The sequence below is a fragment of the Babylonia areolata genome, chromosome 24 (genome assembly GCF_041734735.1).
Source record: "Babylonia areolata isolate BAREFJ2019XMU chromosome 24, ASM4173473v1, whole genome shotgun sequence".
NCBI lineage: Eukaryota > Metazoa > Mollusca > Gastropoda > Neogastropoda > Buccinidae > Babylonia > Babylonia areolata.
The window spans coordinates 35,477,400-35,502,399 of NC_134899.1; the positions used below are offsets into that span (position 1 = coordinate 35,477,400).

The 25,000-nt window shown below is 43.6% G+C and overlaps 1 protein-coding gene across 1 annotated transcript in view; it reads left to right on the forward strand.

Annotated features, from left to right (window-relative positions):
* LOC143298858 (guanylate cyclase soluble subunit beta-1-like) overlaps window positions 1–25,000 on the forward strand; it is a 261,179-nt gene that overhangs the window by 183,842 nt on the left and 52,337 nt on the right. The window contains exon 7 of the mRNA XM_076611858.1: window positions 21,117–21,354. Coding sequence (XP_076467973.1) covers window positions 21,117–21,354 — 238 coding nt within the window. The remainder of the gene's footprint in view (window positions 1–21,116; window positions 21,355–25,000) is intronic.

Sequence of the window (25,000 nt, forward strand, 5' to 3'; positions counted from 1 at the left end):
TGCGTTGTGCATGAAATGAGACCACCCACACATATCCTGGCTTTCTCAAAGAAACTAAAACTGCACCAGAAATTGCAAACATCCACTTGGCTTGACACTACATCTGTCTTCTAACCCCAACCCCATTCCCCGCCACCCCCCACCACCCCACCCTCACCTTCCACCCGCCCATTCCCAAACTCTACCTCATCCTAAATGCAATGTGAAGCAGAGACATCAGTTAACTCTGACACGGACTCAGCACCGAAATACTTCTTCCCAGAAATACCTGGTCTGTGGAAAACGTGCTTTCTCGGAGCAGCGAGAGCTGAAAAGGCTGTGACGCATGAAATAGAAACCCGCTGACATCATTCATCTGATTCAGAGCCAGTCTGCAAGCAGCTTCAACGCAACGTTGATAGGTCTATAATGTGACTATGAAAAAAACTTTGCAACAGTAGCCCTGGCTAAAATAAATTCAAGGCTGTGTGTAGAGGAAAGGAGTGGGGAAAATAAGTGAGAGAGAAAGACAAGAAACATAAAGAAAAAAAAAAGAAAGAAACAAAAAACATACTAATGGCAATACATGAAGGACCAGACACCCCCCCTGGCCAGCCACCAAATGTGAAGAAAACAAAGAAGAGGAGATGGACGGGAAATGCAGTACGATGAAAAGACGACACCGGGCAACAACCAGTGGAAGAACCAGATGGAGAAGATAAAATGTATCAGCAGGATGGAAGAATAAACCCAAGACAACAACAACCAAACAAGCTGCAGCTCTGAAGATGAAATCAGAGGATAAAAGGCGACGAACCCGAAGGGCAAGAGACAATGACAGAAAACACGAGAAGAGAACCCACAGTTTCAGTTTCAGTTTCAGTTGCTCAAGGAGGCGTCACTGCGTTCGGACAAACCATATACGCTACACCACATCTGCCAAGCAGATGCCTGACCAGCAGCGTAACCCAACGCGCTTAGTCAGGCCTTGAGAAAAAAACAACAAACAAACAAACAAAAAAAACAAAAAAAAGACCACAAAAAAACGGGGGAATAAATAAACCCACAGACATACAGAAACATACAATAGCAAACAGCCAACTCTGAACCATTAACAGACAAAAATGGACATAACCAAATACAAAGTGCATTACAGACACAACAAAATAAGGATGGTCTCAGTATAGACCAGTCATCCCTGATGACGAAATTGTCTGATTTCCCTTAATAAAAAAAAAAAAGAAAGAAAGAAAAACAAAAGACCAAATATGTAAGAACAAAAGGGCTCAAAATATGCGAGAAATCATGAGCTTAAAACCCTACCTCTTCTGCTCTCTTTCCTCTTCAGGGAGCTTCATGACTGGGTCACTCTGTCTCTTCTGTCCATCTGTTCCTGTTGCTTCCTATACATCTCTCTCTCTCTCTCTCTCTCTCTCTCTCTCTCTCTCTCTCTCTCTCTCTCTCTCTCTCTCTCTCTCTCTCTCTCTCTCTCTCTCTCTCAATGTGCTCACATTGATACTCACAGTGTCGTGATGTATTGTTTGTAAAATAATGTTCACATTCCCCTTCATAAGGGGCCTAGGCCTCTATACATGAATAAACCATCTCTCTCTCTCTCTCTCTCTCTCTCTCTCTCTCTCTCTCTCTCTCTCTCTCTCTGTGTGTGTGTGTGTGTGTGTGTGTGTGTGTGTGTGTGTGTGTGTGTCCCTGTCTCTCTCTCTGTGCCTCTCTTTCTCTCTGTCTGTCTGTCTCTCTCGCTCTCTCTGTCTATCTGTCTGTCTGTCTCTCTGTCTGTCTCTATCCGTCTATCTATGTAAGTAAGTATCTCTTTTTCTTCTTCTCGTCTTTGATATATTTTTTCCGTAATTTTTCTCTTACTTGTTCACTCCTTTTAATTAAAAAAAAAATCATTTAATTCATTTTATTTTATTTTAATTAGTGTTCATGTTATCTTCCTTTTTTTTTCTGTTGTTTATTTGCTTGTTTTCGAGGGCTGGATGAAAATAAGCATGTTTGCTCAGTCAGAAAGCGAAAATTATTCATCCATTTATTCATTCATTCTCTCTCTCTCTCTCTCTCTCTCTCTCTCTCTCTCTCTCTCTCTCTCTCTCTCTCTCTCTCTCTCTGTGTTTACCTCCCGCCCTGTCCCCTCTCTCTCTCTAAGAAAAAAAAAAAAAATTCCCTCACCTTGATATCCTCGTTCCCCTTCAGGCATGGCTGATCCTCTTTGTCTTTTCTGTCTCTGTCTGTCTCCTTCCCCCCTCCGCCCCCCCTCTCTCTCTCTCTCTCTCTTTCCCTCCCTCCTCTTCCTCTCTAAAAATAGATACCCCCAACTTGATGTCCTCTTTCCACTGCAGGCATGGCTGGTTATCTCTGTCTGTTCTGTCTGTCCATCTCTCTCTCTCTCTCTCTCTCTCTCTCTCTCTCTCTCTCTCTCTCTCTCTCTCTCTCTCTCTCTCTCTTTCTCTTTCCCTCCCTCCCCTTCCTATCTAAAAATAAATACCCCCACCTTGATGTCCTCTTTCCACTGCAGGCATGGCTGGTTATGTCTGTCTCTTCTGTCTGTCCATCTCTCTCTCTCTCTCTCTTCCCTCCCTCCCTCCCTCCCTCCCCTTCCTCTCTAAAAATAAATACCCCCACCTTGATGTCCTCTTTCCACTGCAGGCATGGCTGGTTATGTCTGTCTCTTCTGTCTGTCCATCTCTCTCTCTCTCTTTCCCTCCCTCCCTCCCCTTCCTCTCTAAAAATAGACACCCCCACCTTGATGTCCTCTTTCCCCTTCAGGAATGGCTGGTTATCTCTGTCTCTTCTGTCTGTCCCTCTCTCTCCCTCTCTCTCTCTCTTTCTCTCTCTCTCTTTCCCTCCCTCCCCTCCCTCTCTTAAAATAGACAACCCCACCTTGATGTCCTCTTTCCACTGCAGGCATGGCTGGTTATCTCTGTCTCTTCTGTCTGTCCATCTCTCTCTCTCTCTTTCTCTCTTTCCCTCCCTCCCCTTCCTCTCTAAAAATAGACACCCCCACCTTGATGTCCTCGTTCCCCTCCAGGCATGGCTGGCTAACTGACTTAGGGGGGGCAGCAGATCCGGTCCTGGCGACACGCTTCAAAGAGTTCCAGAACAGCGCCACAGTCTGTTCGGGGAGGCCTTTGTTCGTCCGTTCTTCCTTGTCCTTCCTTCCTTCCTTCCTTCCTTTGGTCTTTCCTTTGTGCATTTTTCTTTTTTTACTTTGTCCGGCCACTGTAATTTGTTTCTTTATATTCTTTGTTCTTTATTTTCTCTTCTTTTTTTTTGTTTTTTTTGTTTTTTGTGGGCAAGCTCTATACTAATCTTACTCCCCCCCCCCACCCCACCCCACCCCGCATTTTAACCCCTTGTGTACCCTTTTATATCCTTTTCAAGGGGACTTGACTAAAACTTAAAGCATTGTTATGATGTGTTATTGTGTAATGGATGGTGATTTGAGTGTGTTGTTGGGTTACGTTGCTGGTCAGACATCTGCTTAGCGGATGTGGTGTAGCGTGTATGGATTTGTCCGAACGCAGTGACGCTTCCTTGAGCAATTGAACTGAACTGAACTAGTGATGGATGGTCCGCTGAACAGAGAGAAACGCAGAGAGATGAGTCAGTAAAGTTATTCCAAGGGAAAGGTGATATAGGGGGAGAGGGAGAGAGAAACAGAGAGAAACGCAGAGAGATGAGTCAATAAAGTTATTCCAAGGGAAAGGTGATATAGGGGGCGAGGGAGAGAGAAACAGAGAGAAACGCAGAGAGATGAGTCAATAAAGTTATTCCAAGGGAAAGGTGATATAGAGGGCGAAGGAGAGAGAAACAGAGGTGGGGAAGATGAGTAAGAGAGTGACAGAGAGAGAGAGAGAGGGAGGGAGGGAGGAAGGTAGACATACACATATAGAAGAGAGAGAGAGTGAGAGAGGGAGGGAGACATACACATAGAGAAGAGAGAGAGAGAGAGAGAGAGAGAGAGAGAGAGAGAGAGAGAGAGAGAGAGAGAGAGAGAGAGAGAGAGAGAGAGAACTGCCTGATCAGGCAAAGTGATACAGAGACAGAGACAGAGAAAGACAGAGACAGAGATTTACCTGATCAAAGTTTTTTGGCAAAATTCACAGTGGAATTGGCAGTTTTCATTTCCCTTGTTACGCTTCATTTGCGTGCTTTGTCAACTGCAACTCCTTCGAGTTTGTGAGCCGACCTCCTCCCGTCCCTGAATTCTGCCCCCCTCTGCCTCTGTCTTTTCCGTCTATGTGTCTTTTTCTGTCTCTGTCTGTCTCTGTGTCTCTGTTTCTGTCTCTGTCTGTCTCTGTCTCTCTGTTTCTCTGTCTCTGGGTCTCTCTGTCTCTTCTGTCTCACCCTCTCTGTCTGCCCCTGTTGCTTCCTATCCATCTTTCTCCCCCCCCACGCCCCCCCACGCCCCCTCTCTTTCCCCACATACTCCTTCGGGCATGGCTGACAAAATCAATGATGGTATCAGCTAATCCACCAGCATCCCCAGCCCCTAGTCCCTCATCTCCCTACTCGTTCATCACTCCCCCACTCCCCCACTCACCCCGATCCCTCACCAATGCAGTTTGATCACTTCCTTGACAGGCGCAATAGCCGAGTGGTTAAAGCGTTGGACTGTCAATCTGAGGGTCCCGGGTTCGAATCACGGTGACAGCGCCTGGTGGGTAAAGGGTGGAGATTTTTACGATCTCCCAGGTCAACATATGTGCAGACCTGCTAATGCCTGAACCCCCTTCGTGTGTATATGCAAGCAGAAGATCAAATACGCACGTTTAAGATCCTGTAATCCATGTCAGCGTTCGGTGGGTTATGGAAACAAGAACATACCCAGCATGCACACACCCGAAAACGGAGTATGGCTGCCTACATGGCGGGGTAAAAACGGTCATACACGTGTGTGCATACGAGTGAACGCAGAAGAAGAAGAAAAAGAAGAAGAAGAAGAAGATCACTTCCAGAACTCGGTGTATTTGTTGTAGTGTCTCTGTTAATCATCCAATTACTTCCTCTCTCCTTTCGCCCACACTCTTCCTTCTCCTTTCTTCTTCCTGACTTTGTGTTGCGTGGCTTTACTCATCCATTTATTCGTTCACTCCCTCTTCTTTCCACCCTCTTTATCAGTAAAAAAAAAAAAAAAGAAAAAAAAAACAGATAAAAAAGAACACATAACATCGGCGGCTAAAAATGTGACTTGTTTTCACAGAAAACGAAGCATGGATGTGAGACAGAAATGTGGGTGAATTCAGAGAAATTAGTTCAGTAGTCGTCGTAGACAGATCTCAGTGGATGTCTGCGGTATCGTAGACTGCACGTCTGTCAGTCAAACCATGGTCCTGACATTCAAACCATCTTGCGTGTGTGTGCCCGTGCACAAAAAGGCATAGGATTGAATATGCATTCACACACACACACACACACACACACACACACACACACACACACACACACACACACACACACACACACACACACACACACATTCCCCCACCCCCAGCCTTACTAACGCTCATGCTTACACAGTGAGAGGGGATTGGAAGAAGACAAGGAATCTGAATGAAAATCTGAATAAATGACACTGTGCCATACGATTTCAATGATTCTACAGTATATCATTATTCAGGAAGGAATATTAAGAAGGGGTTTTGTGACGGGGGTAGACACAGGATGCAAAGTATATGTGATCATTCACCATTAACACTGTAGGACTACTAGGAACCAAAAGAATTGTGGCGGAAATTCCATGGCAACTGCAGAAATCCCAATGGCTTGACAAAGCACTTACTTCCTCATCTTGATAGCCCCAGCCCCAAGCCAGCCACCCCACTCCAAGCCACAGCCCAAAGTAGAAACAGCAACAACCTTTGAAATGGATACAAAACCGAAATACCTCTGCCCAGAAAAAGAAAGAAAGAATAAAAAAAAACAACAACAAACAAACAAACAAAAAACCGGGCTTTCCCACAACAGTAGTCAAAAAGGCTGCTCGCGAGGAATGGACACATGCTGACATCAATCATCTGATTTAGAGCCAATCAGCGCACAGCTTCAAACGCAGCGTTGACAGGTCGGGAAGGGAAACCAGGAAGATCTCGAAACGCTTCCACTAGTTTGTCATTCCAGGCCCTGCCCCACCAGACTTAAAGAGATGTATAAAGTCTCAGTGGGATAACTCGTCTTCTCTCTCTCTCTGATTGCTTGTTTCTTTTTCTTTCTTTGCTTCTCTAAAGCAAAGGAAACTTCTTCTTCTTCTTCTTCTTCTTCTTCTTCTTCTTCTTCTTCTTCTTCTGGGTTCGTAAGCTGCAACTCCCACGTTCACTCGTATGTACGAGTGGGCTTTTACGTGTATGACCGTTTTTACCCCGCCACGTAGGCAGCCAGGGGTGCGTGCATGCTGGGTATTTTCTTGTTTCCATAACCCACCGAACGCTCACATGGATTGCAGGATCTTTAACGTGCGTATTTGATTTTTTTTGCTTGCGTATACACACGAAGGGGGTTCAGGCACTGGCAGGTTTGGACATATGTTGACCTGGGAGATCGGAAAAATCGCCACCCTTTACCTAGCAGGCGCCGTTACCGAGATTCGAACCCAGGACCCTCAGATTGAAAGTCCAACGCTTTAACCATTCGGCTATTGCGCCTGTCGCAGAGGAAACAAGTCATCAGAGAAACACACGAACCATAATTATCATTAACTGCACAAGCAAAAAGCATATCTATGACTCACTCATTCTGCCTTAATGTTTATTTGTCATATTTGAAAGAAAATAAAAGAAGACGGCATTACAAGATAAGTATATGATTAGTTGTGAGTACAAACCAAATATAAATGTTGCAAACTTCTAAATAGCATCTTTAGCTTTTGGTTTTATAATGCGTTGTCATCATTCTTACGTCTCAGTTGTCCAGTTGTTGCGAAGCACAGAAAAAAAGGAAGAGTGGAGAAAGTGAGACAAAATAACGCAAAAGAGAGAGAAAAAAAAAATAAACGAAAGAAAAAAAAGAAGCAACACAAAGAAAGAAAAGAATGAGAAAAAAGGGGGGAAATATTAACAGCATAACAAGAACAAAAACATAAAAATAAAGAGAATAAGGAAAAGAAATAATGAATTAAAAAAACAACAACAACAAAACAAAACAACATCCCAGCAAGACAAAAAGCAGGAAAGACTAGATAAGATAGCGAAAGAAAAGAAATGGATGAGTGAAGGAAGCTCAAGTAATTAACTCACAAAGAACGGTAGAAAATAATTGAGCTGCTTTCAACGCTTGGACCAACATGCAGAGGATATCTGGATCCATTCTGTGCACACACCCTCCTCCCCCGTCCCCCCCTCAGCCTCCACCTCCCACATCAAGTATTGAACAGTCTCTGAACCTCCCTCTTTTGTTCGCGTCAGTCGTCTCACCTACCCCACCCACTCTCCCCACCCCCACTTCCACCCCCTCTGTGTGTGTGTGTGTGTGTGTGTGTGTGTGTGTGTGTGTTAGCAGTTCCACGTCAGCATGGCTGCCTAAAAGAGAATGATCGCGGCAGCCGGATACCCCCTCCTGTAGTACTCCTACCCCACTCCCCCACCCCCACCCCCACCCCACCCCTATCCCCTGCATGCTGAAATAGCATCCAGATCTCAGTGTGTCCACTCCAGGATTATTGTCCATTCATTTTGTCTTCCCTTTTCCCGTTGTCCTCTTCACCCCCCCCCCACCCCCCCTCACTCCCCACTCCCCCTTTCCTTCTCCCTTTCCTTCCTTCCTTCGATCCTTGCTTCCTTCACAGTCCATTATCCCCCCGTTTCCTTTACCTCACCCCCCCCCCCACACACACACACACCCTACCTCCCCTACCCTATTGCTTCCGTTTGGCTTTCCTTCTCCCCCCCTTCCCCTTCCTTCCTTCCCATTCCATTATCTCCCTGTTTCCTTTGCCCCCCCCCCCCCCTCCCGCCCCCACGCCCACCTCCCTCCCCCCCCCCATTCCCCGACCCTCTTGCTTCCGTTTGCTTTCCCTTCTTTCCTCCCCCCCTTCCTTCCTTCATTCTTTCCTTTCTTCTCCCATTCATCTTTTGTTTCTCTTGTCCTTTCTTTTCCTTCCTTCCTTCCTTCTGTCTCTGTCATCTAACTGATTTGTTGCCTAGCCGGCTGTGCTCTCATCGAACACCCACGCGTCTCTCTCTCTCTCTCTCTCTCTCTCTCTCTCTCTCTCTCTCTCTGTGTGTGTGTGTGTGTGTGTGTGTGTGTGTGTGTGTCTCTGCACTTTGCTTCCCACCCCTTTGTGTGCGGGCAAAAGGAAAAAAAAAAAAAAAGAAAAGAAAAAGAAAAGACTGACTGTGTGTCTGTCCAGCAGAAGTACAGTGAGCTGAATAATGCTGTAGGAGGGTAGGACAGGTCAGTGCGCCAATCAGTATATGAATAATGTTTGGTTGTGGAATGTTTGAAGCCTCTTTGTTGAACGTTGGTCTGCCAGTTACAAGATAGTGTCGACATTTACATCCACTCACTCACACACACACACACACACACACACACACACACACACACACACACACGGAGACATGCACACGTGTAAACACACGCGCGAGCGCGCGTGCGCACACATATTTACACACAGACTCTCTCTCTCTCTCTCCCCACTGTCTCTCTCATTTGCTGTCTCGTCTCACTCTCTCTCTCACTCTCTCTATCACACACACACACACACACACACACACACACACACACACACACACACAGATTTAAGGCAGACTGGAATTTCACCAAAACTGTAAACATTCTCATGAACTGACAATGAAACCGTCTTCTCACCGAACGCCCCACCAATTACAAGCCTCGGATCCAAACTGTAATCAACAATCCAAAGAGGAAACAACCTTTGAAATGGATACAAAACCGAAATAGATCTACCCTGAATTCCTCCTCCAGGAGACAAAAATGCAAACAAACAAACAAACAAACAACAACAACAACAACACACAAAAAAGTGCATTTTCGCAGCATTAGCCAAAAAGGCTGCACGCGCGAAACAGACACATGCTGACATCAATCATCTGATTTAGAGCCAATCAGCACGCGGCTTGAAACGCACCCGTTGACGGGGCCGGAAAGGGAGAACAGCACGTGAAACAAGTGTGTGTCGTAGGTGGTCCGCTGTAGATAGAGAGACGTCAAGATGGGGTGGGGAAAAACGTCTTTGTGGCCAACATACCCTTTCTCTTTCACAGCTAGGTCTGTCTACTTTCTGTTTCTCTGTCTACCTCCCATCCTTCCCTCTCTCTTTCTCCCTCTCACTCTCCATCGCCACCCAACCCCCTGAGTCTCTCACGTGCTGTTTCTTTGTCCCTGTCTCTGTCTCTCTTTCTATCTTTCTCTCTCTGCGTGCCTGTCTCTGTCTTTCTCTCTCTATGTCTCTGTCTCTCTTCTTGTTTCTTGGGTAAAATTGTAATTGTCATTGTAACTGTCCCCTACACTCCCTTCTCGTTGGGTGTTTACTGTTCTTTTTGTTTTTGTATCGTTAAAGCAAAACACACACACACAAAAAACCAACACTTAAGAAACCGGTATGAAAACAGAAATTGAAATGTGGGATGAGAAGAAAGGAAGGTGTGAAAAAGTTCGTTTTGTTTCAAGTAGGCGTCATCTGCTCGCCTCTCTCTCTCTCTCTGTGTTCTCTCTCTCTCTCTCTGTTCTCTCTCTCTCTCTCCCTCTCTCTCTCTTCTCTCTCTCTGCTCTCTCTGTGCTCCCTCTCTCTCTCTTTATCTTTCTCTATTCGCCCCATAAGGCATTTTTTTAAAGAAAGAAAGAAGAGAATGCAAAGAAAAAGGAAAATACAACGCATTAGATATGAATATCAAAAGAAAAGGGGAAAAAAACAGAAATGAAAAGAACAGAAGTAAGAAAAAAAGAAAACAAACAAACAAATAAACAAACAAACAAAAAAACATAGAAGGCAAAACAGAGCAGGTTTTAGTGCCTTTACCAGCAAGTACAAGAATATCTGACAACATTCTGTGCACACTATCATCACTAAGTATTGAATCGTCTCTGAGTCCCTCCCGTTTAAGGTTCAACCCAGTTGTTCCTAATCAACCCCCTTCTTTTTCTGTCTCTCTGTCTCTTTCTCGTATTCTCTGTCCCTGTCTCCGGCTGTCTCTGTTGCTGTCTCTGTCTCTGTCTGTCTGTCTGTCTGTCTCTCTCTCTCTCTCTCTCTCTCTCTCTCTCTCTCTCTCTCTCTCTCTCTCTCTCTCTCACACACACACACACACACACACACACACACACACACACACACACACACACACACACATACATACACACACACACACACACACACACACACTGTTTCGGTGTGTGTCTTTCGCTGTCTCTCTCTATATCTCTTCTGTCTTTCCTATAGTCAGTGTTGGAATATGTTAACAGCATGGTGCATTGATAGATGAACGAACGGAGTTATTTACTATGTGTCGGGTGGCCTGTTGGTTACTATCATTCTTCTTTAAAGAAGAAACTTTGTTTCGTTTCATTATTTGCTTGCACCATTTCATTCGTTTATCATAATGGTTTGTTATAAATTGAAAGTATGTTGATGCATTCACCCATGTCATACGGGCCTTATGGCCAGTGGCATTTACGTGTCAAAGTGTAAAAAAAGCGACTCTTCTGTCTCTATCTTTCTTTCTCTTTCTCTTTCTCTCTGTCTCTCTCGGTATGTCTGTCTCTCTGTGTCTGTCTACCTCACTGACTAAGCGCGTTGGGTTACGCTGCTGGTCAGTCATCTGCTTGGCAGATGTGGTGTAGCGTTTTGTATATGGTTTTGTCCGAACGCAGTGACGCCTCCTTGAGCTACTGAAACTGAAACTGTCTACCTCACTTTCTGTCTCTGCCTCTCTATCTAGTTCCATCTTTCTTTCTATGTATGCATATCTCTCCGTCTCCCTCTTTATTTCTGTCTATCTGTCTGACTGTCTGTCTGTCTGTCTGTCTGTCTGTCTCTCTCTCTCTCTCTCTCTCTCTCTCTCTCTCTCTCTCTCTCTCTCTCTCTCTCTCTCTCTCTCTCTCTCTCTCTCTCTCTCCATCTATCTGTCTATCTCCCCTCGCCCCGTTTCTTCGACTTCAGGCACGACAAAGTGACTCACAAAAAGGAACACACCCCATTCTGGCATCTCGCTTGAAAGAGTTCCACAGCAGAGCGCTCCATTATTCCGATCCTTGCCTGCTGTTCGTCTGTTCTCTCGTCCTTCCACTGACGTGTCACTAGCCATTTTGTAATCGTTTTGTTCCGTTTCCGTTGCTTTTTTCCCCTTCCTTCCTTCCTTCCCTCCTTACTTACTTTCTTTCGTCCTTCCTTTTTTTTCTTTCTGTTTCTTTGTTACCTCCCCCTGTCCTTATTCCACCTTCCCTTCCACTGTTTAAGCCCCATTTTGTCCTAGTGGCGTAAAGACGTTTGAAAACAAGAGAACGCTAGCCATTAAGGAGAAGCGTGAGCGAAGGAAGCAGGGCTCAACTTCTGGAGACGTTTTCCCTTGCAACACCTGTGGGAAGTGCTGCGCATCCAGAATCGGCCTCTTCTCCCATATGAGGGCACACACCGACAGATAAGCCTGCCTGCCTACTCGTGCGTCGGTCCGACGGGAGACTCCGTTATGTCCTTTCTTTGGAGGTGGGGTAGGTGGAGTCCTTGACTTGGGCTTTAAACGTGGTTGTGGTGTATGATATTTTATGTGTTATTAATGTAATGGATGGTAATGGATGGTCAATTGAAGAGAGGACTGGCAGAGAGATCGGCCTGTCAATTTAAGTTGTATGAAGGGAAGGCTAGTTTGAAAGAGAGAGAGAGAGAGAGAGACAGAGAAACAGAGACAGAGACAGAGACAGACAGAGACAGAGAGATGTGGGTGGAAGGGACATAAAGAAAAGGGAGAGGGCACTGAAAAGAGAAACACTGATTGTTTGACTGATTTCCTTTTACTCGTCAAGGAAAATAGTTTAGACCCAAACCTTGATTTACCATATGGCCATGTCACTCATACACACAGACAGACAGACAGGCAGGCAGACAGACAGACAGACAGACAGAGAGATTGATGTTGATTGATATAGCGTCTATCCTCGGTCGGAGACCAAGCTGTAAGCGCTTTAGAAACACGGGGTCATTTACTCAACAGGCTGCCTACCTGGGTAGAGCCGACTGACGGCTGCCATTGGACGCTTATCATTCGTTTCCTGTGTCGTTCAGTCATATTTCAGGCACGCACACATACACACTCAGACAAACATGTAACATATTACGTATATGACCGTTTTTGTTCTTGTTTCCATAACACACCGAACACTGACATGGATTACAGGATCTTTAACGTGCGTATTTGATCTTCTGCGTGCGTATACACACGAAGGGGGTTCAGGCACTGGCAAGTCTGCACATATGTTGACCTGGGAGATCGGAAATATCGCCACCTTTTACCCACCAGGCGACACCAAGATTCGAACCACGGACCCTCAGATTGAAAGTCCAACACTTTAACCATTCGGCTATTGCGTCCGTCAGAGAGAGAGGGGGGAGGTGAGAGAAAGACACACACACACACACACCTACACCCTGCCACCCAGCCACACTCACACACACACACACACACACACACACACACACACACACACACACACACACACACACACACACACACACAGAGGCAGACAGAGACAGACAAACATAGACACAAAAAGACAGACTCAGATAGACAGAGAAAGAAACACAGTCAAGCAGACAATCATGGGCAAAAAGCATATCAGTTAACCTCCCAAAGAAATTCCAGAAATGCAAGCATTTGGGAACCGCTTGTATTGCTAAATTTCATGTTTCCTGCATCGATGCATCTGTCCAACTCTGCCTCCCACCCCCATCTCTGTCTCTCTCTCTGTCTCTCTCTCTCTGTCTCTCTCTCTGTCTCTCTCTCTCTCTCTCTCTCTCTCTCTCTCTCTCTCTCTCTCTCTCTCTCTCTCTCTCTCTCTCAAGCGTCACAAGGAATTTGTCAATAATTATACTTGTACAAGGCATTGCATTTCAGATCTGTTGCAACTTCATGATTTTTTGCAGTGGCTGTGCTTGTTTGTGTATTGTACCCCTTCATGATGGGCAATGGCCTTTATATGAATTGAACATCCGCAACCACATCAGCATCTGTCTCTCTCTTTCTCTGTCTCTGTCTCTCTCTCCCTCTCTCTCTTTCACATCCGTATCTCTCTCTCTCTCTCTCTCTCTCTCTCTCTCTCTCTCTCTCTCTCTCTCTCTCTCTCTCTCTCCCTCGTTCACATCTGCATCCCCCCTCTCTCTGTGTGTGTCTCTCTCTCTGTCTGTCTCTGTCTCTGTCTGCATCTGTCTGTCTGTCTCTCTCTCGTTCACATCCGCACCCCCCCCCTCTCTCTGTGTGTCTCTCTGTCTCTGTCTCTGTCTGTCTCTGTCTCTGTCTCTCTCTGTCTCTGTCTGTCTGTCTGTCTCTCTCTCTCTCTCTCTCTCTCTCTCTCTCTCTCTCTCTCTCTCTCTCTCTCTCTCTCTCTCTCTCTCTCTCTCTCTCTCTCTCCTGATACACCCCTTCCCTCCGGCACGAATGCCTGCCTAACAAAATGATGCCGTCAGCAAACTCCTGCATACCTGGATACTATGACTTCCATGTTAACTAACATCACTGTGTCCAATCCTGAGCTATTGTTCATCTCTTTCCGTTCACTCTTTACCTTCTACCGCGCCCATTCTGTTCCTTCTCCTTTGAGCTGTTCTTCCTTCCTTCCTTCCTTCCTTCCTTCCTTTCCTTCCTTTAGCTTTCTAAGACATTTTACGGTCTGGTACTGTTTCAGCCACACAACCCTTTCTCCTTCCCATCCCAACTCTCGCTTTCCATTACCCTTAACAACAGGGGGGCGGGGGGTGGGGGTGGGGGTGGGATAAAGAGACTGACTTTTGTGATGTCCAAATGAATGAAGCTGGTGTTTATGGAAATGAGGGGTAGGAATAATACAGGAGCTGAATCATATTTGATGGGCGGTTAGGGGCTTGGTATTTTCGTGCTCGTCTTTATCTTTTTTTTTTTTTAATTTCTTTATCTTTTTACGTGGTGGGTATTCAAGCTCTCGTGTCATTTAATCACCTGCACTCACATAATCATGCGCATAAATATGTGTTCCTGGACTCTACCCCTCTTCTCCTCCTCTCCTCCATACATACACACACATACACACACACGCAAGCACGCAATCACACACACACACACACACACACACACACACACACACACACACACACACACACACACACACACACACACACACATATATATATATATATATATATATATATATATATATATATATATATATATATATATATATATATATATATATATATAAGGGGCATGCATGGGAGAGGGAGAAACAGAGAGAGAAAGGGAGGGGGAGACAGAGAGATACAAACATAGAGACAGACAGACATAGAAATAGATAGGCAAATAGACGTTTTGCGTGCAGCGCGTTGTCCAGCCTGCTCCCAGTGGAGAATCGGTAGCTGATCACGACAGAGATCATATCAGACAGATAGCAAAACCTTGATACTGGAAGCGTGGAATCGTAGGTTAGTTATCATTATCATTATCATTAAAGGGTATTTTTTTCGTGCGTAACTATAAAGCATGTCGCGCTATCCACTATTTCCAGAGCAACAATTTCGTAATAACCAGAACCCCGTGATTAATCTTTTTACGTGGTGGGTATTCAAGCTCTCCCGTCATTTAATCACCTGCACTCACATAGTTATGCGCATATGCGTTCATGTTCTCTACCCCTCTTCTCCTCCTCTTCTCCATACACACACACACACACACACACACACACACACACACACACACACACACACACACACACACACACATATATATATATATATATATATATATATATATATATATATATATATATATATATATATATATATATAAGGGGCATGCATGGGAGAGGGAGAAACAGAGAGAGAAAGGGAGGGGGAGACAGAGAGATACAGACATAGAGAGAGACAGACAGACATAGAAATAGATAGGCAAATAGACGTTTTGCGTGCAGCGCGTTGTCCAGCCTGCTCCCAGTGGAGAATCGGTAGCTGATCACGACAGAGATCATATCAGACAGATAGCAAAACCTTGATACTGGAAGCGTGGAATCGTAGGTTAGTTATCATTATCATTATCATTAAAGGGTATTTTTTTCGTGCGTAACTATAAAGCATGTCGCGCTATCCACTATTTCCAGAGCAACAATTTCGTAATAACCAGAACCCCGTGATTAATCTTTTTACGTGGTGGGTATTCAAGCTCTCCCGTCATTTAATCACCTGCACTCACATAGTTATGCGCATATGCGTTCATGTTCTCTACCCCTCTTCTCCTCCTCTTCTCCATACACACACACACACACACACACACACACACACACACACACATATATATATATATATATATATATATATATATATATATATATATATATATATATATATATAAGGGGCATGCATGGGAGAGGGAGAAACAGAGAGAGAAAGGGAGGGGGAGACAGAGAGATACAGACATAGAGAGAGACAGACAGACATAGAAATAGATAGGCAAATAGACGTTTTGCGTGCAGCGCGTTGTCCAGCCTGCTCCCAGTGGAGAATCGGTAGCTGATCACGACAGAGATCATATCAGACAGATAGCAAAACCTTGATACTGGAAGCGTGGAATCGTAGGTTAGTTATCATTATCATTATCATTAAAGTGTTGTTTTTTTTCGTGCGTAACTATAAAGCATGTCGCGCTATCCACTATTTCCAGAGCAACAATTTCGTAATAACCAGAACCCCGTGATTAATCTTTTTACGTGGTGGGTATTCAAGCTCTCCCGTCATTTAATCACCTGCACTCACATTGTTATGCGCATATGCGTTCATGTTCTCTACCCCTCTTCTCCTCCTCTTCTCCATACACACACACACACACACACACACACACACACACACACACACACACACACACACACACACACACACACACACACATATATATATATATATATATATATATATATATATATATATATATATATATATATATATATAAGGGGCATGCATGGGAGAGGGAGAAACAGAGAGAGAAAGGGAGGGGGAGACAGAGAGATACAGACATAGAGAGAGACAGACAGACATAGAAATAGATAGGCAAATAGACGTTTTGCGTGCAGCGCGTTGTCCAGCCTGCTCCCAGTGGAGAATCGGTAGCTGATCACGACAGAGATCATATCAGACAGATAACAAAACCTAGATACTGGAAGCGTGGAATCGTAGGTTAGTTATCATTATCATTATCGTTAAAAGGTATTTTTTCTCTGCGTAACTATGAAGCATGTCGCGCTATCCACTATTTCCAGAGCAACAATTTCGACAGTGGAGTGATGGCCTTGAGGTAACGCGTCCGCCTAGGAAGCGAAAAAATCTGAGCGCGCTGGTTCGAATCACGGCTCAGCCGCCGATATTTTCTCCCCCTCCACTAGGCCTTGAGTGGTGGTCTGGACGCTAGTCATTCGGATGAGACGATAAACCGAGGTCCCGTGTGCAGCATGCACTTAGCGCACGTAAAAGAACCCACGGCAAGAAAAGGGTTGTTCCTGGCAAAATTATGTAGAAAAATCCACTTCGATAGGAAAAACAATTAAAACTGCACGCAGGAAAAAAAATACAAAAAAAATGGATGGCGCTGTAGTGTAGTGACGCGCTCTCCCTGGGGAGAGCAGCCCGAATTTCACACAGAGAAATCTGTTGTGATAGAAGGAAATACAAATACAAATACAAATAATAACCATAACCCCGTGATTTCTAAAACGTTGCGACTTGTCGACAGAACCTACCATTTTCTGTTAATTAATAATTTACCACCTGTCTCAGTCCTGTCATTGTAATTTTGGATATTCTCCTGTCAACCATACCCTCCACCACCCCCACCCCTCCCACCCTCATACAAAGACTGATTCAGATAATGCGACATTCCCACCCTCTCTTCACAAGGGAATAAAGTTGGTCCAGGATAACGTCTTGTCTGTCTGTCTATGTATCTGTCTCCCATCTTTTCGTCTTCTCGTCTTTGATATATTTTTTCTTTGATATTTCTCTTGTTTGTTCACTTCCTTTACTTTTCCATGTGTAATGTTATTCGTTTTGTTTGTTTGTTTAATTTTCGAGAGCTGGATGGAAAAAAAAAAGCATGTAGGTTTCATGTATTACCTTCAGGAAATAGAAAATGTTTAATTATTCATTCACTCTCGCTGTCTCTCTCTGTTTCTCTGTCTCTGTCACTCACTGTCTCTCTCTGTTTCTCTGTCTCTGTATCTGTTTCTCTGTCTCTCTGTCTCTGTCTGCCTGTCTGTCTGTCTGTCTCTCTCTCTCATTGTTTTCTGATATCTTCGGATAGACGAGACGAAGACATAGGATAACACAGAAATAGAGAGACACGGACAGACAGACAGACAGACAAATATAGAGAAAGAGACAGACAGACGGTGAGACAGATGAATGTAGAAATAAAGAGGCCGAGCACACACACACACACACACACACACACACACACACACACACACCAAACACACACACAAGAAGAAGAAGAAGAGAGAGACAGAGAGACAGACAGACAGACAGACAGGGAGTAAGAGAGATTTACACACACACACACACACACACACACACACACACACAGGCGATCGACTGATGAGAGCACTTCACGTTGATCACGTTCATTGCATGCGTGTAATGTGTCCCTGATAGGACACCAGAAGGCTAATGCATGGGAAGATGTGTGTGTATGTGGGGTGAAACATAATCATTATCATCCTTTCTCATCTTCCACTAAGGTATCACCAGCTGGAGAAAAAAAAGAAGAAAAAAATAGGAAAAAAAAGATAACCATAATTATTCCTTTCTTGGCACTGCTACATTTGGTCTTTCTGTGTTCTATCGGTTTATTATGGAGAAAAAAAAAAATCAATGTCGGATTGCGATCAGCTATGATGGTTTTATACTGGCTGAACCAGAATAGTATTGCTTGTGGTCTTTTTGTTTGATTTGCTTGTTGTTGTTTTTTTTGTTTGTTTTTTGTTGTTGTTGTTTTCTTGTTTTTGACTCACTTGTGTAAACAAAGTGAGTCTATGTTTTAACCCGGTGTTCGGTTGTCTCTGTGTGTGTGGCACTGACATTTTCTCTGCAAGTACTTTGTCAGCTGACACCAAATTTGGCATAAAAATAGGAAAAAAATCAGTTCTTTCCAGTCATCTTGTTCAAAACAATATTGCACTTCTGGGATGGGCACAAAAAATACAAAAAAATGAAGCCTAATCATATGCAAACTGCATTTACTGTTATTTATATATTGTTTTGTATTCTCTAAACTTGGCACTTTGAGCTGATATTCTGACCCAACAACAAGAGCAGTCATTATTATCATTTTTTGTTCAAACAGGAACTTCTTTTGCTAAGCATGGAAGTTTTATTTATTTTGCAAACGTTTTGGTGCAGATAGTAAAAAAAAAGGGGGAAATCCCTCTGTAATTAATGCTAGGGGACTTAATTTGCTTTAAACTGATCTGTCTCATCTTGAACATTACATTTTGAAATTATACTCAATACATAAAAAGCTTGGATTTTTTTAAAAGTATATCACAAGTGAGTCTTGAAGGCTTTTCCTCTCTTGTTTGTTTTTTGTTTTTGTCTTTGTTCTTGCTCACTTTGCGTTTGACCATTCTGTGTTCTGTTTTCCTTTCTTTCATTTCAATCTTTTTATTTTCGTTTTCAATTTCATTATTTCGTTTTTCTCAACCCCAATGAAAATTATTGGTATCGCATCTGACACTGCCGCTATCCCTACGACTTCTACTGGTACTATTACAACTGCTGCTGCTACTGCTGCCATTTATGCAACTGTTTGCTGTTGTTATTGGTAGTTTAATAGTATGTTGTCCCTTTTATTCCTCTCACATCATTGCAGGGTCCTCCCTCACTCTCAAACACATTTTTCCAGTCATCTTCTTCTTTTCCAGACTGGTCTGGATGCTGGTCATTCTGGTTAGAAGATATAAACCGAAGTTCTGTGTGTAGCCATGCGCTTAGCGCACGTGAAAGAACCAGCGGCAACAAAAAGGGTTGTCCCTTGCAAACATTATGTCGAAAAAATCCACTTTGAAAAGAAAACAAACTGAATTCACTTGCAGATAGTAAAAAATAAATAAATAAATAAATAAATAAATAAATAAATAAATAAATAAATAAATAAAACAAAAGAAACAAGAGAAGCAAGGCCTTCAAGACTCACTTGTGATAAATTAAGTCCCCTAGCATTAATTACAGAGTAATTTTCCTTTTTTACACTCTGCACCAAAACGTTTGCAAAATAAATAAAGATTCCATGCTTAGCAAAAGAAGTTCCTGTTTGAACAAAAAATAATAATAATGACTACTCTTGTTGTTGTGTCAGAATAAGAGGTCAGAGTGCCAAGTTCAGAGAATTTATTTTTTTTTGGTGCCCATCCCAGAGGTGCAATATTGTTTTAAACAAGATGACTGGACAGAACTGAATTTTTCCTATTTTTATGCCAAATTTGGTGTCAACTGACAAAGTATTTGCAGAGAAAATGTCAATGTTAAAGTTTACCACAGACACACACACACACACACACACACACACACAACCGAACACCGGGTTAAAACATAGACTCACTTTGTTTTCACAAGTGAGTCAAAAAAAGTAAGACAGAAAAGAAAATGGCTGGTACTACACTGTAGCGACGTGCTCCCCATGAAGAGAGCAGGTCGAATTTCACACAGAAGAAACTGTCATGACAAAGGAGTGATATTACACACTACTACTACTACTACTACTACTGTCTCTACAACAACATCTACTACTACTACTACTACTACTACTCGTGCGCTTTAAATCCAGGCCTATCATGCACAAAAACGACTACGTCTGATACTTATGCTGTTGCTGCTACTACTACTACTACTACTGCTGCTGCTGCTGCTGCTGCTGCTACCACTTCTTCTACTACTGCTGCTGCTGCTGCTGCTGCTGCTATGAATGATATGGATGTTTGTGTAGCGCCTATCCTCAGACGGAAACCAAGCTCTAAGCGCTTTACAAACACAAGGTCATCTGCACAACAGACTGTTTACCTGGGTAGAGCCGACTGAAAGCTGGCATGAGGCGCTCATCATTCGTTTCTTGTCTCAGTCAATATGGTTTCAGTGACGCACACATACACAATCAGACAGATACGTAACATTTTACGTGTATGACCGTTTTGTTTAGTTACCTCGCCAAGTAGGCAGCCATGCTCCGTTTTCGGCGGTATGTATGCTGGGTTTGTTTTTGTTTCCATAACCTACCGAACGCTGACATGGATTACAGGAGCTTTGACGTTTTGCGTGCGTATACACACGAAGGGGGTCCAGGCACAAGCAGGTCTGCACATAATTATGTTGACCTGGAATATCAGGTAAAAAAAATCCCCACGATTTACCCACCCGGTGCTTTATAACCGAGATTTGAACCCGGGATCTTCAGATTGAAAGTCGAACGCTTTAACCACTCTACCACCACCACCACCACCACCACTACTGCTACTACTAAGCGCTTTACAAACACGGAGTCATTTGCACAACAGTCTGCCTACCTGGGTAGAGCCGACTGACGGCTGCCATTTGGGCGCTCATCATTCGTTTCCTGTGTCATTCAATCAGTCACTCACACATATACTATAGAATCATTATTGTTGTTGTTGTTGCTGTAGTCGTCGTCGTCGTTATTATTATTATTTTTATTTTTTATTTTTTTTTTAAATTATTATCATCATCATCATCATCATCATCGCCATCATCATCATTATAATCATCATTATCATCATCATCATTATGGTTGTTGTTGTTGTTATCATCGTCGTCGTCGTCGTTGTTGTCGTCGTTATCATTATATTGTTGTTGCTGTTGTTGTTGTTGTTATTATTATTAATATTATTGTTATTAGTATTACTCACTCCCAGCATGACCATAACTATGCCGACAGCCTGATGTACTCCATCCTCCCGCCCTCTGTGGCCAACGAGCTGAGGCACCGGAGGCCCGTGCCCGCCCTGAAGCACAGCCTGGTCACCCTGCTCTTCTCCGGAATCGTAGGCTTCTCACAGTTCTGCGCCCAGCACTCGGAGACCCACAGCGCCATGAAGATCGTGCGGCTGCTCAACCACGTCTACACCCAGTTCGACAAGCTGCTCACCCCGGAGAAGAACCCCAACATTTATAAGGTGAGGACCCCCCCTTCCCCCTCCCCCCGAAAACGGAGTATGGCTGCCTACATGGCGGGGGGTAAAAACGGTCATACACATAAAAAGCCCACTCGTGTACATACGAGTGAACGTGGGAGTTGCAACCCACGAACGACAAAGAAAAATAAGAAGAAGGTGAGGTGAGGTGTGTTTGTGTGTGGGGTGGGTGTGTGTGTGTGTGGGGGGGGGGGGGTAGGGGCTGGGGAGGAGACTGGGGGGTTGGGGTCGGTTGTGTGTGTGTGTGTGTGTGTGTGTGTGTGTGTGTGTGTGTGTGTGTGTGTGTGTGTGTGTGTGTTCTTTTCCCTTATGTTTAACGTCTTTTCACTGTTAAGTGATATTAGACCGTATGTGCATGTGCATGTGTGTGTGTGTGTTTCTTTTTCTTAAGTTTAATATCTTTTCAATGTTAACATATCTCAGACCGTGTGTGTGTGTGTGTGTGTGTGTGTGTGTGTGTGTGTGTGTGTGTGTGTGTGTGTGTGTGTGTGTGTTCTTTTTTCTTATGTTTACCGTCTTCTTGTTTTTTACTTTTTAGTGATATCAGGCGCTGTGTGTATGTGTGTGTGTGTGTGTGTGTGTGTGTGTGTGTGTGTGTGTGTGTGTGTGTGTGTGTGTGTGTGTGTGTGTGCCTGTGTGTGTGTGCGCGCGCGTGTGTGTGTGTGTGTGTGTGTGTGTGTGTGTGTGTGTGTGTGTGTGTGTGTGTGTGTGTTTGGGTGGTTGTGGTTGTGGCTAGATGGGGGACTGACGAAAAGAACGCGATTCAATTCTCCACTCTGAATACAATACTCTGCACATCGTGTATTTCTTAAGGTATACCATTAAACATATCTCTGAAAAAAAGGTAGAGTATAGTGTAACGAGTAGGGTAGCGTGGCGCCAGGGGGTGGGGGAGGGGGGTGACGGGGATGGGAGAATATGGTGGCTATGGGGAGGTGCGGTGGGGAAGGGGTGGTTGCCGGGTCAGTCAATGGCAGTGGGGGAGGAGATGAGAGGGAAAACGGGAAGGAGGGAAAAAGTGTTCAGTGTGTGTGTGAATGTGTGTGTGTGTGTGTGTGTGTGTGTGTGTGTGTGTGTGTTTCTTCTTCTCCATATCTATGTGCATCTCTTTCTGTCTGTCTGTGTGTCTGTGTGTCTGTCATTTTCTCTGTCTTTCTCTGTCTCTCTCTCTCTGTGTCTCTCCCCACTCCCAGAAACTCTTTTAGAAAGAAATCCTTCACCTTATCGATCACACGCAGACGCACACACACACACACCTTTCCCACCTTTTCATCCGCTGCATATACACACACTAATGGAGAGCCAAAAAAAAAAGGAACAAATGTTCTGATGAAGCTAATGATATGCCATGTCTTCGTCACGACTTTCTCTCGTATCCTGTTGTTGTTCTTTCGCAACGCAACATGAAGGATGATATATTATCAGACTGTGTCAAATTTTCCAGGTAGTTTTTCCTTCTTTTTTTTCTCTTTTTTTTCTTTTATTGCTTTTTTTTATCTTTTAAATTTTCCTCCTTGAAGACCGAAAGGAAGAATTATAGATTATGTCGGCTTCAGTTTCTTTGCATTATGTTTGTTTTGTTGAGTTTTTTTTTTTTTTTTTTTTAAAGAAAAAAGTACGGGCATAGTGAATAGTTAAATAAAGATCGGAGGAAAAGAATAATAATCAAAAAATGGTTTCTTCTTCTTCTTCTTCTTCTTCTTCTTCTTCTTCTTCTTCTTCTTCTTCTTCTTCTTCCTCCTCCTTCTTCTGTTTAACTTCCGAAGTTGAGCACAGTTTTGGTGAGAAAAAAAATCCGATTGGCTTTGTATACGTATGATGAACAAAAGAAGGAAAGAAAAATAAGGGAGAAATATTTGGAGAAATAGTGTAGAGACAGGCAGACAGACAGAGGCAATGAGATGGGTATGGGTTATGGAGAGGGAAGGAAGGAAAGACGATATTGCCATATCATTGTATAATACGAAGCGACTGAAGCGAAGTCCATGTCGAGCATAACAACTCATGCATAATGCACCCGACATTATCTGCATTATCTCCATGACAATTACCCACCTCCCCACAATTCCCACTCACCCCCACCCACCCATCCACCTTTATTTTTTCCTCCCTCCTTCAGCAAACCTCTTCAAGATGTTTTGAATCATTATCTGTAATCAAAGATCTAAACAGACTTCATGCCGGTGATCAGCCAATCGGAAAATTGAGAAAACAAGATGATGCATGGAAGCCTGTTGAACACTGTCTGTCTGCAGTTGGAAATGTGGTCTCATTCCACAATCAATACCAAGTCTTGGAGGACACCGATCCTGCCATTTGCATTATTACTCAATGCCTGTGATTTATTTTATTTTATTTTTTTCGCGATCGAGTTCTCAAAGTTGTGATTTTACACAAGACCTGTCAGGCTTGCTGCTTTGATAGACTGTGGTGTGTGTTGTGGATACGTATGTTTCAGTCACAGAAATAGCTTAGGATGTTAGGGAGGGGGGGAGGGGCGGGGATGGGGGTGGGGTTGTGAGCAACGTCAGTAGCTAATACATTTTTTTTTTTACCCGAGTCAACTTGTGAGGGGACTTCTCAAAGAAATAATTATGACGATATACCTCCTATCTTACCTCCTTCTTTCGTTCCTTCCTTACTTCCTTTCTTCCCTTCTCTGCTGTCCGACTCCTTCTCAGAAAGAAAAGATCTGAGCACATCACTTCTCTTTTGCAACATCTCCACTGGCTACCTGTCTCACACAGAATGAAGTACAAGATCAGCACTCTGTGTTATAGATGTATTCACAAATCTGCCCCTTCCTATCTCTCTTGCTGTCTTCACCTCTACACTCCATCTCGCTCTCTACAACCGGCTTCGGATCCACTCTGTTTACGCATACCCAGATTCAAACACTCGACTGTTGGCCACCGTTCTTTCTCTGTCTCTGGACCTTGCAATTGGAATGAACTTTCTCTTTCTCTTCGTCAGGTCTCCGCACTCTGCTCTTTCAAGTCTGGTCTTAAAACCCACCTCTTCCCAAAATAGCCTCCCTTCCCTGTCTCTTCCTTGTCTTCAGTTGTTGTTTTTTTTTTCTTTTTTTTTCTCTCTCTTCCAGTTTTAGAGTTACACATGCGTGTAAATGACTTGTGCGAAAGTGCTTTGATTTGTCTCTGCACAAGATTCAGCGCTATATGATAATATATATATATATATATATATATATATATATATATATATATATATATATATATATATATATATATTTTTTTTTTTTTTTTTTTTTTTTTTTTTTTTTTTTTTTTTTTCATATAGCGCTGAATCTTGTGCAGAGAGAAATTTATTATTATTATTATTATTATTATTATTATTATTATTATTATTATTATTATTCCCGTCTCCGTTCATTCTTTCAGGCCCCTTTTCCACTCGTTCAATATTCTATTTCCCTTGCAGCTTCCTTTCTCGATTCATTCACCCTCCCCCGACCCCCAGGAGGAAGGTGGCAGAATGGTTAAGACGCTCATCTGCCAATACAGAGTCCTTGAGGGTCTGGGTTCGAATCCCGCTCTCGCCCTTTCTCCCAAGTTTGACTGGAAAATCGAACTGAGCGTCTAGTCATTCGGATGAGACGATAAATCGAGGT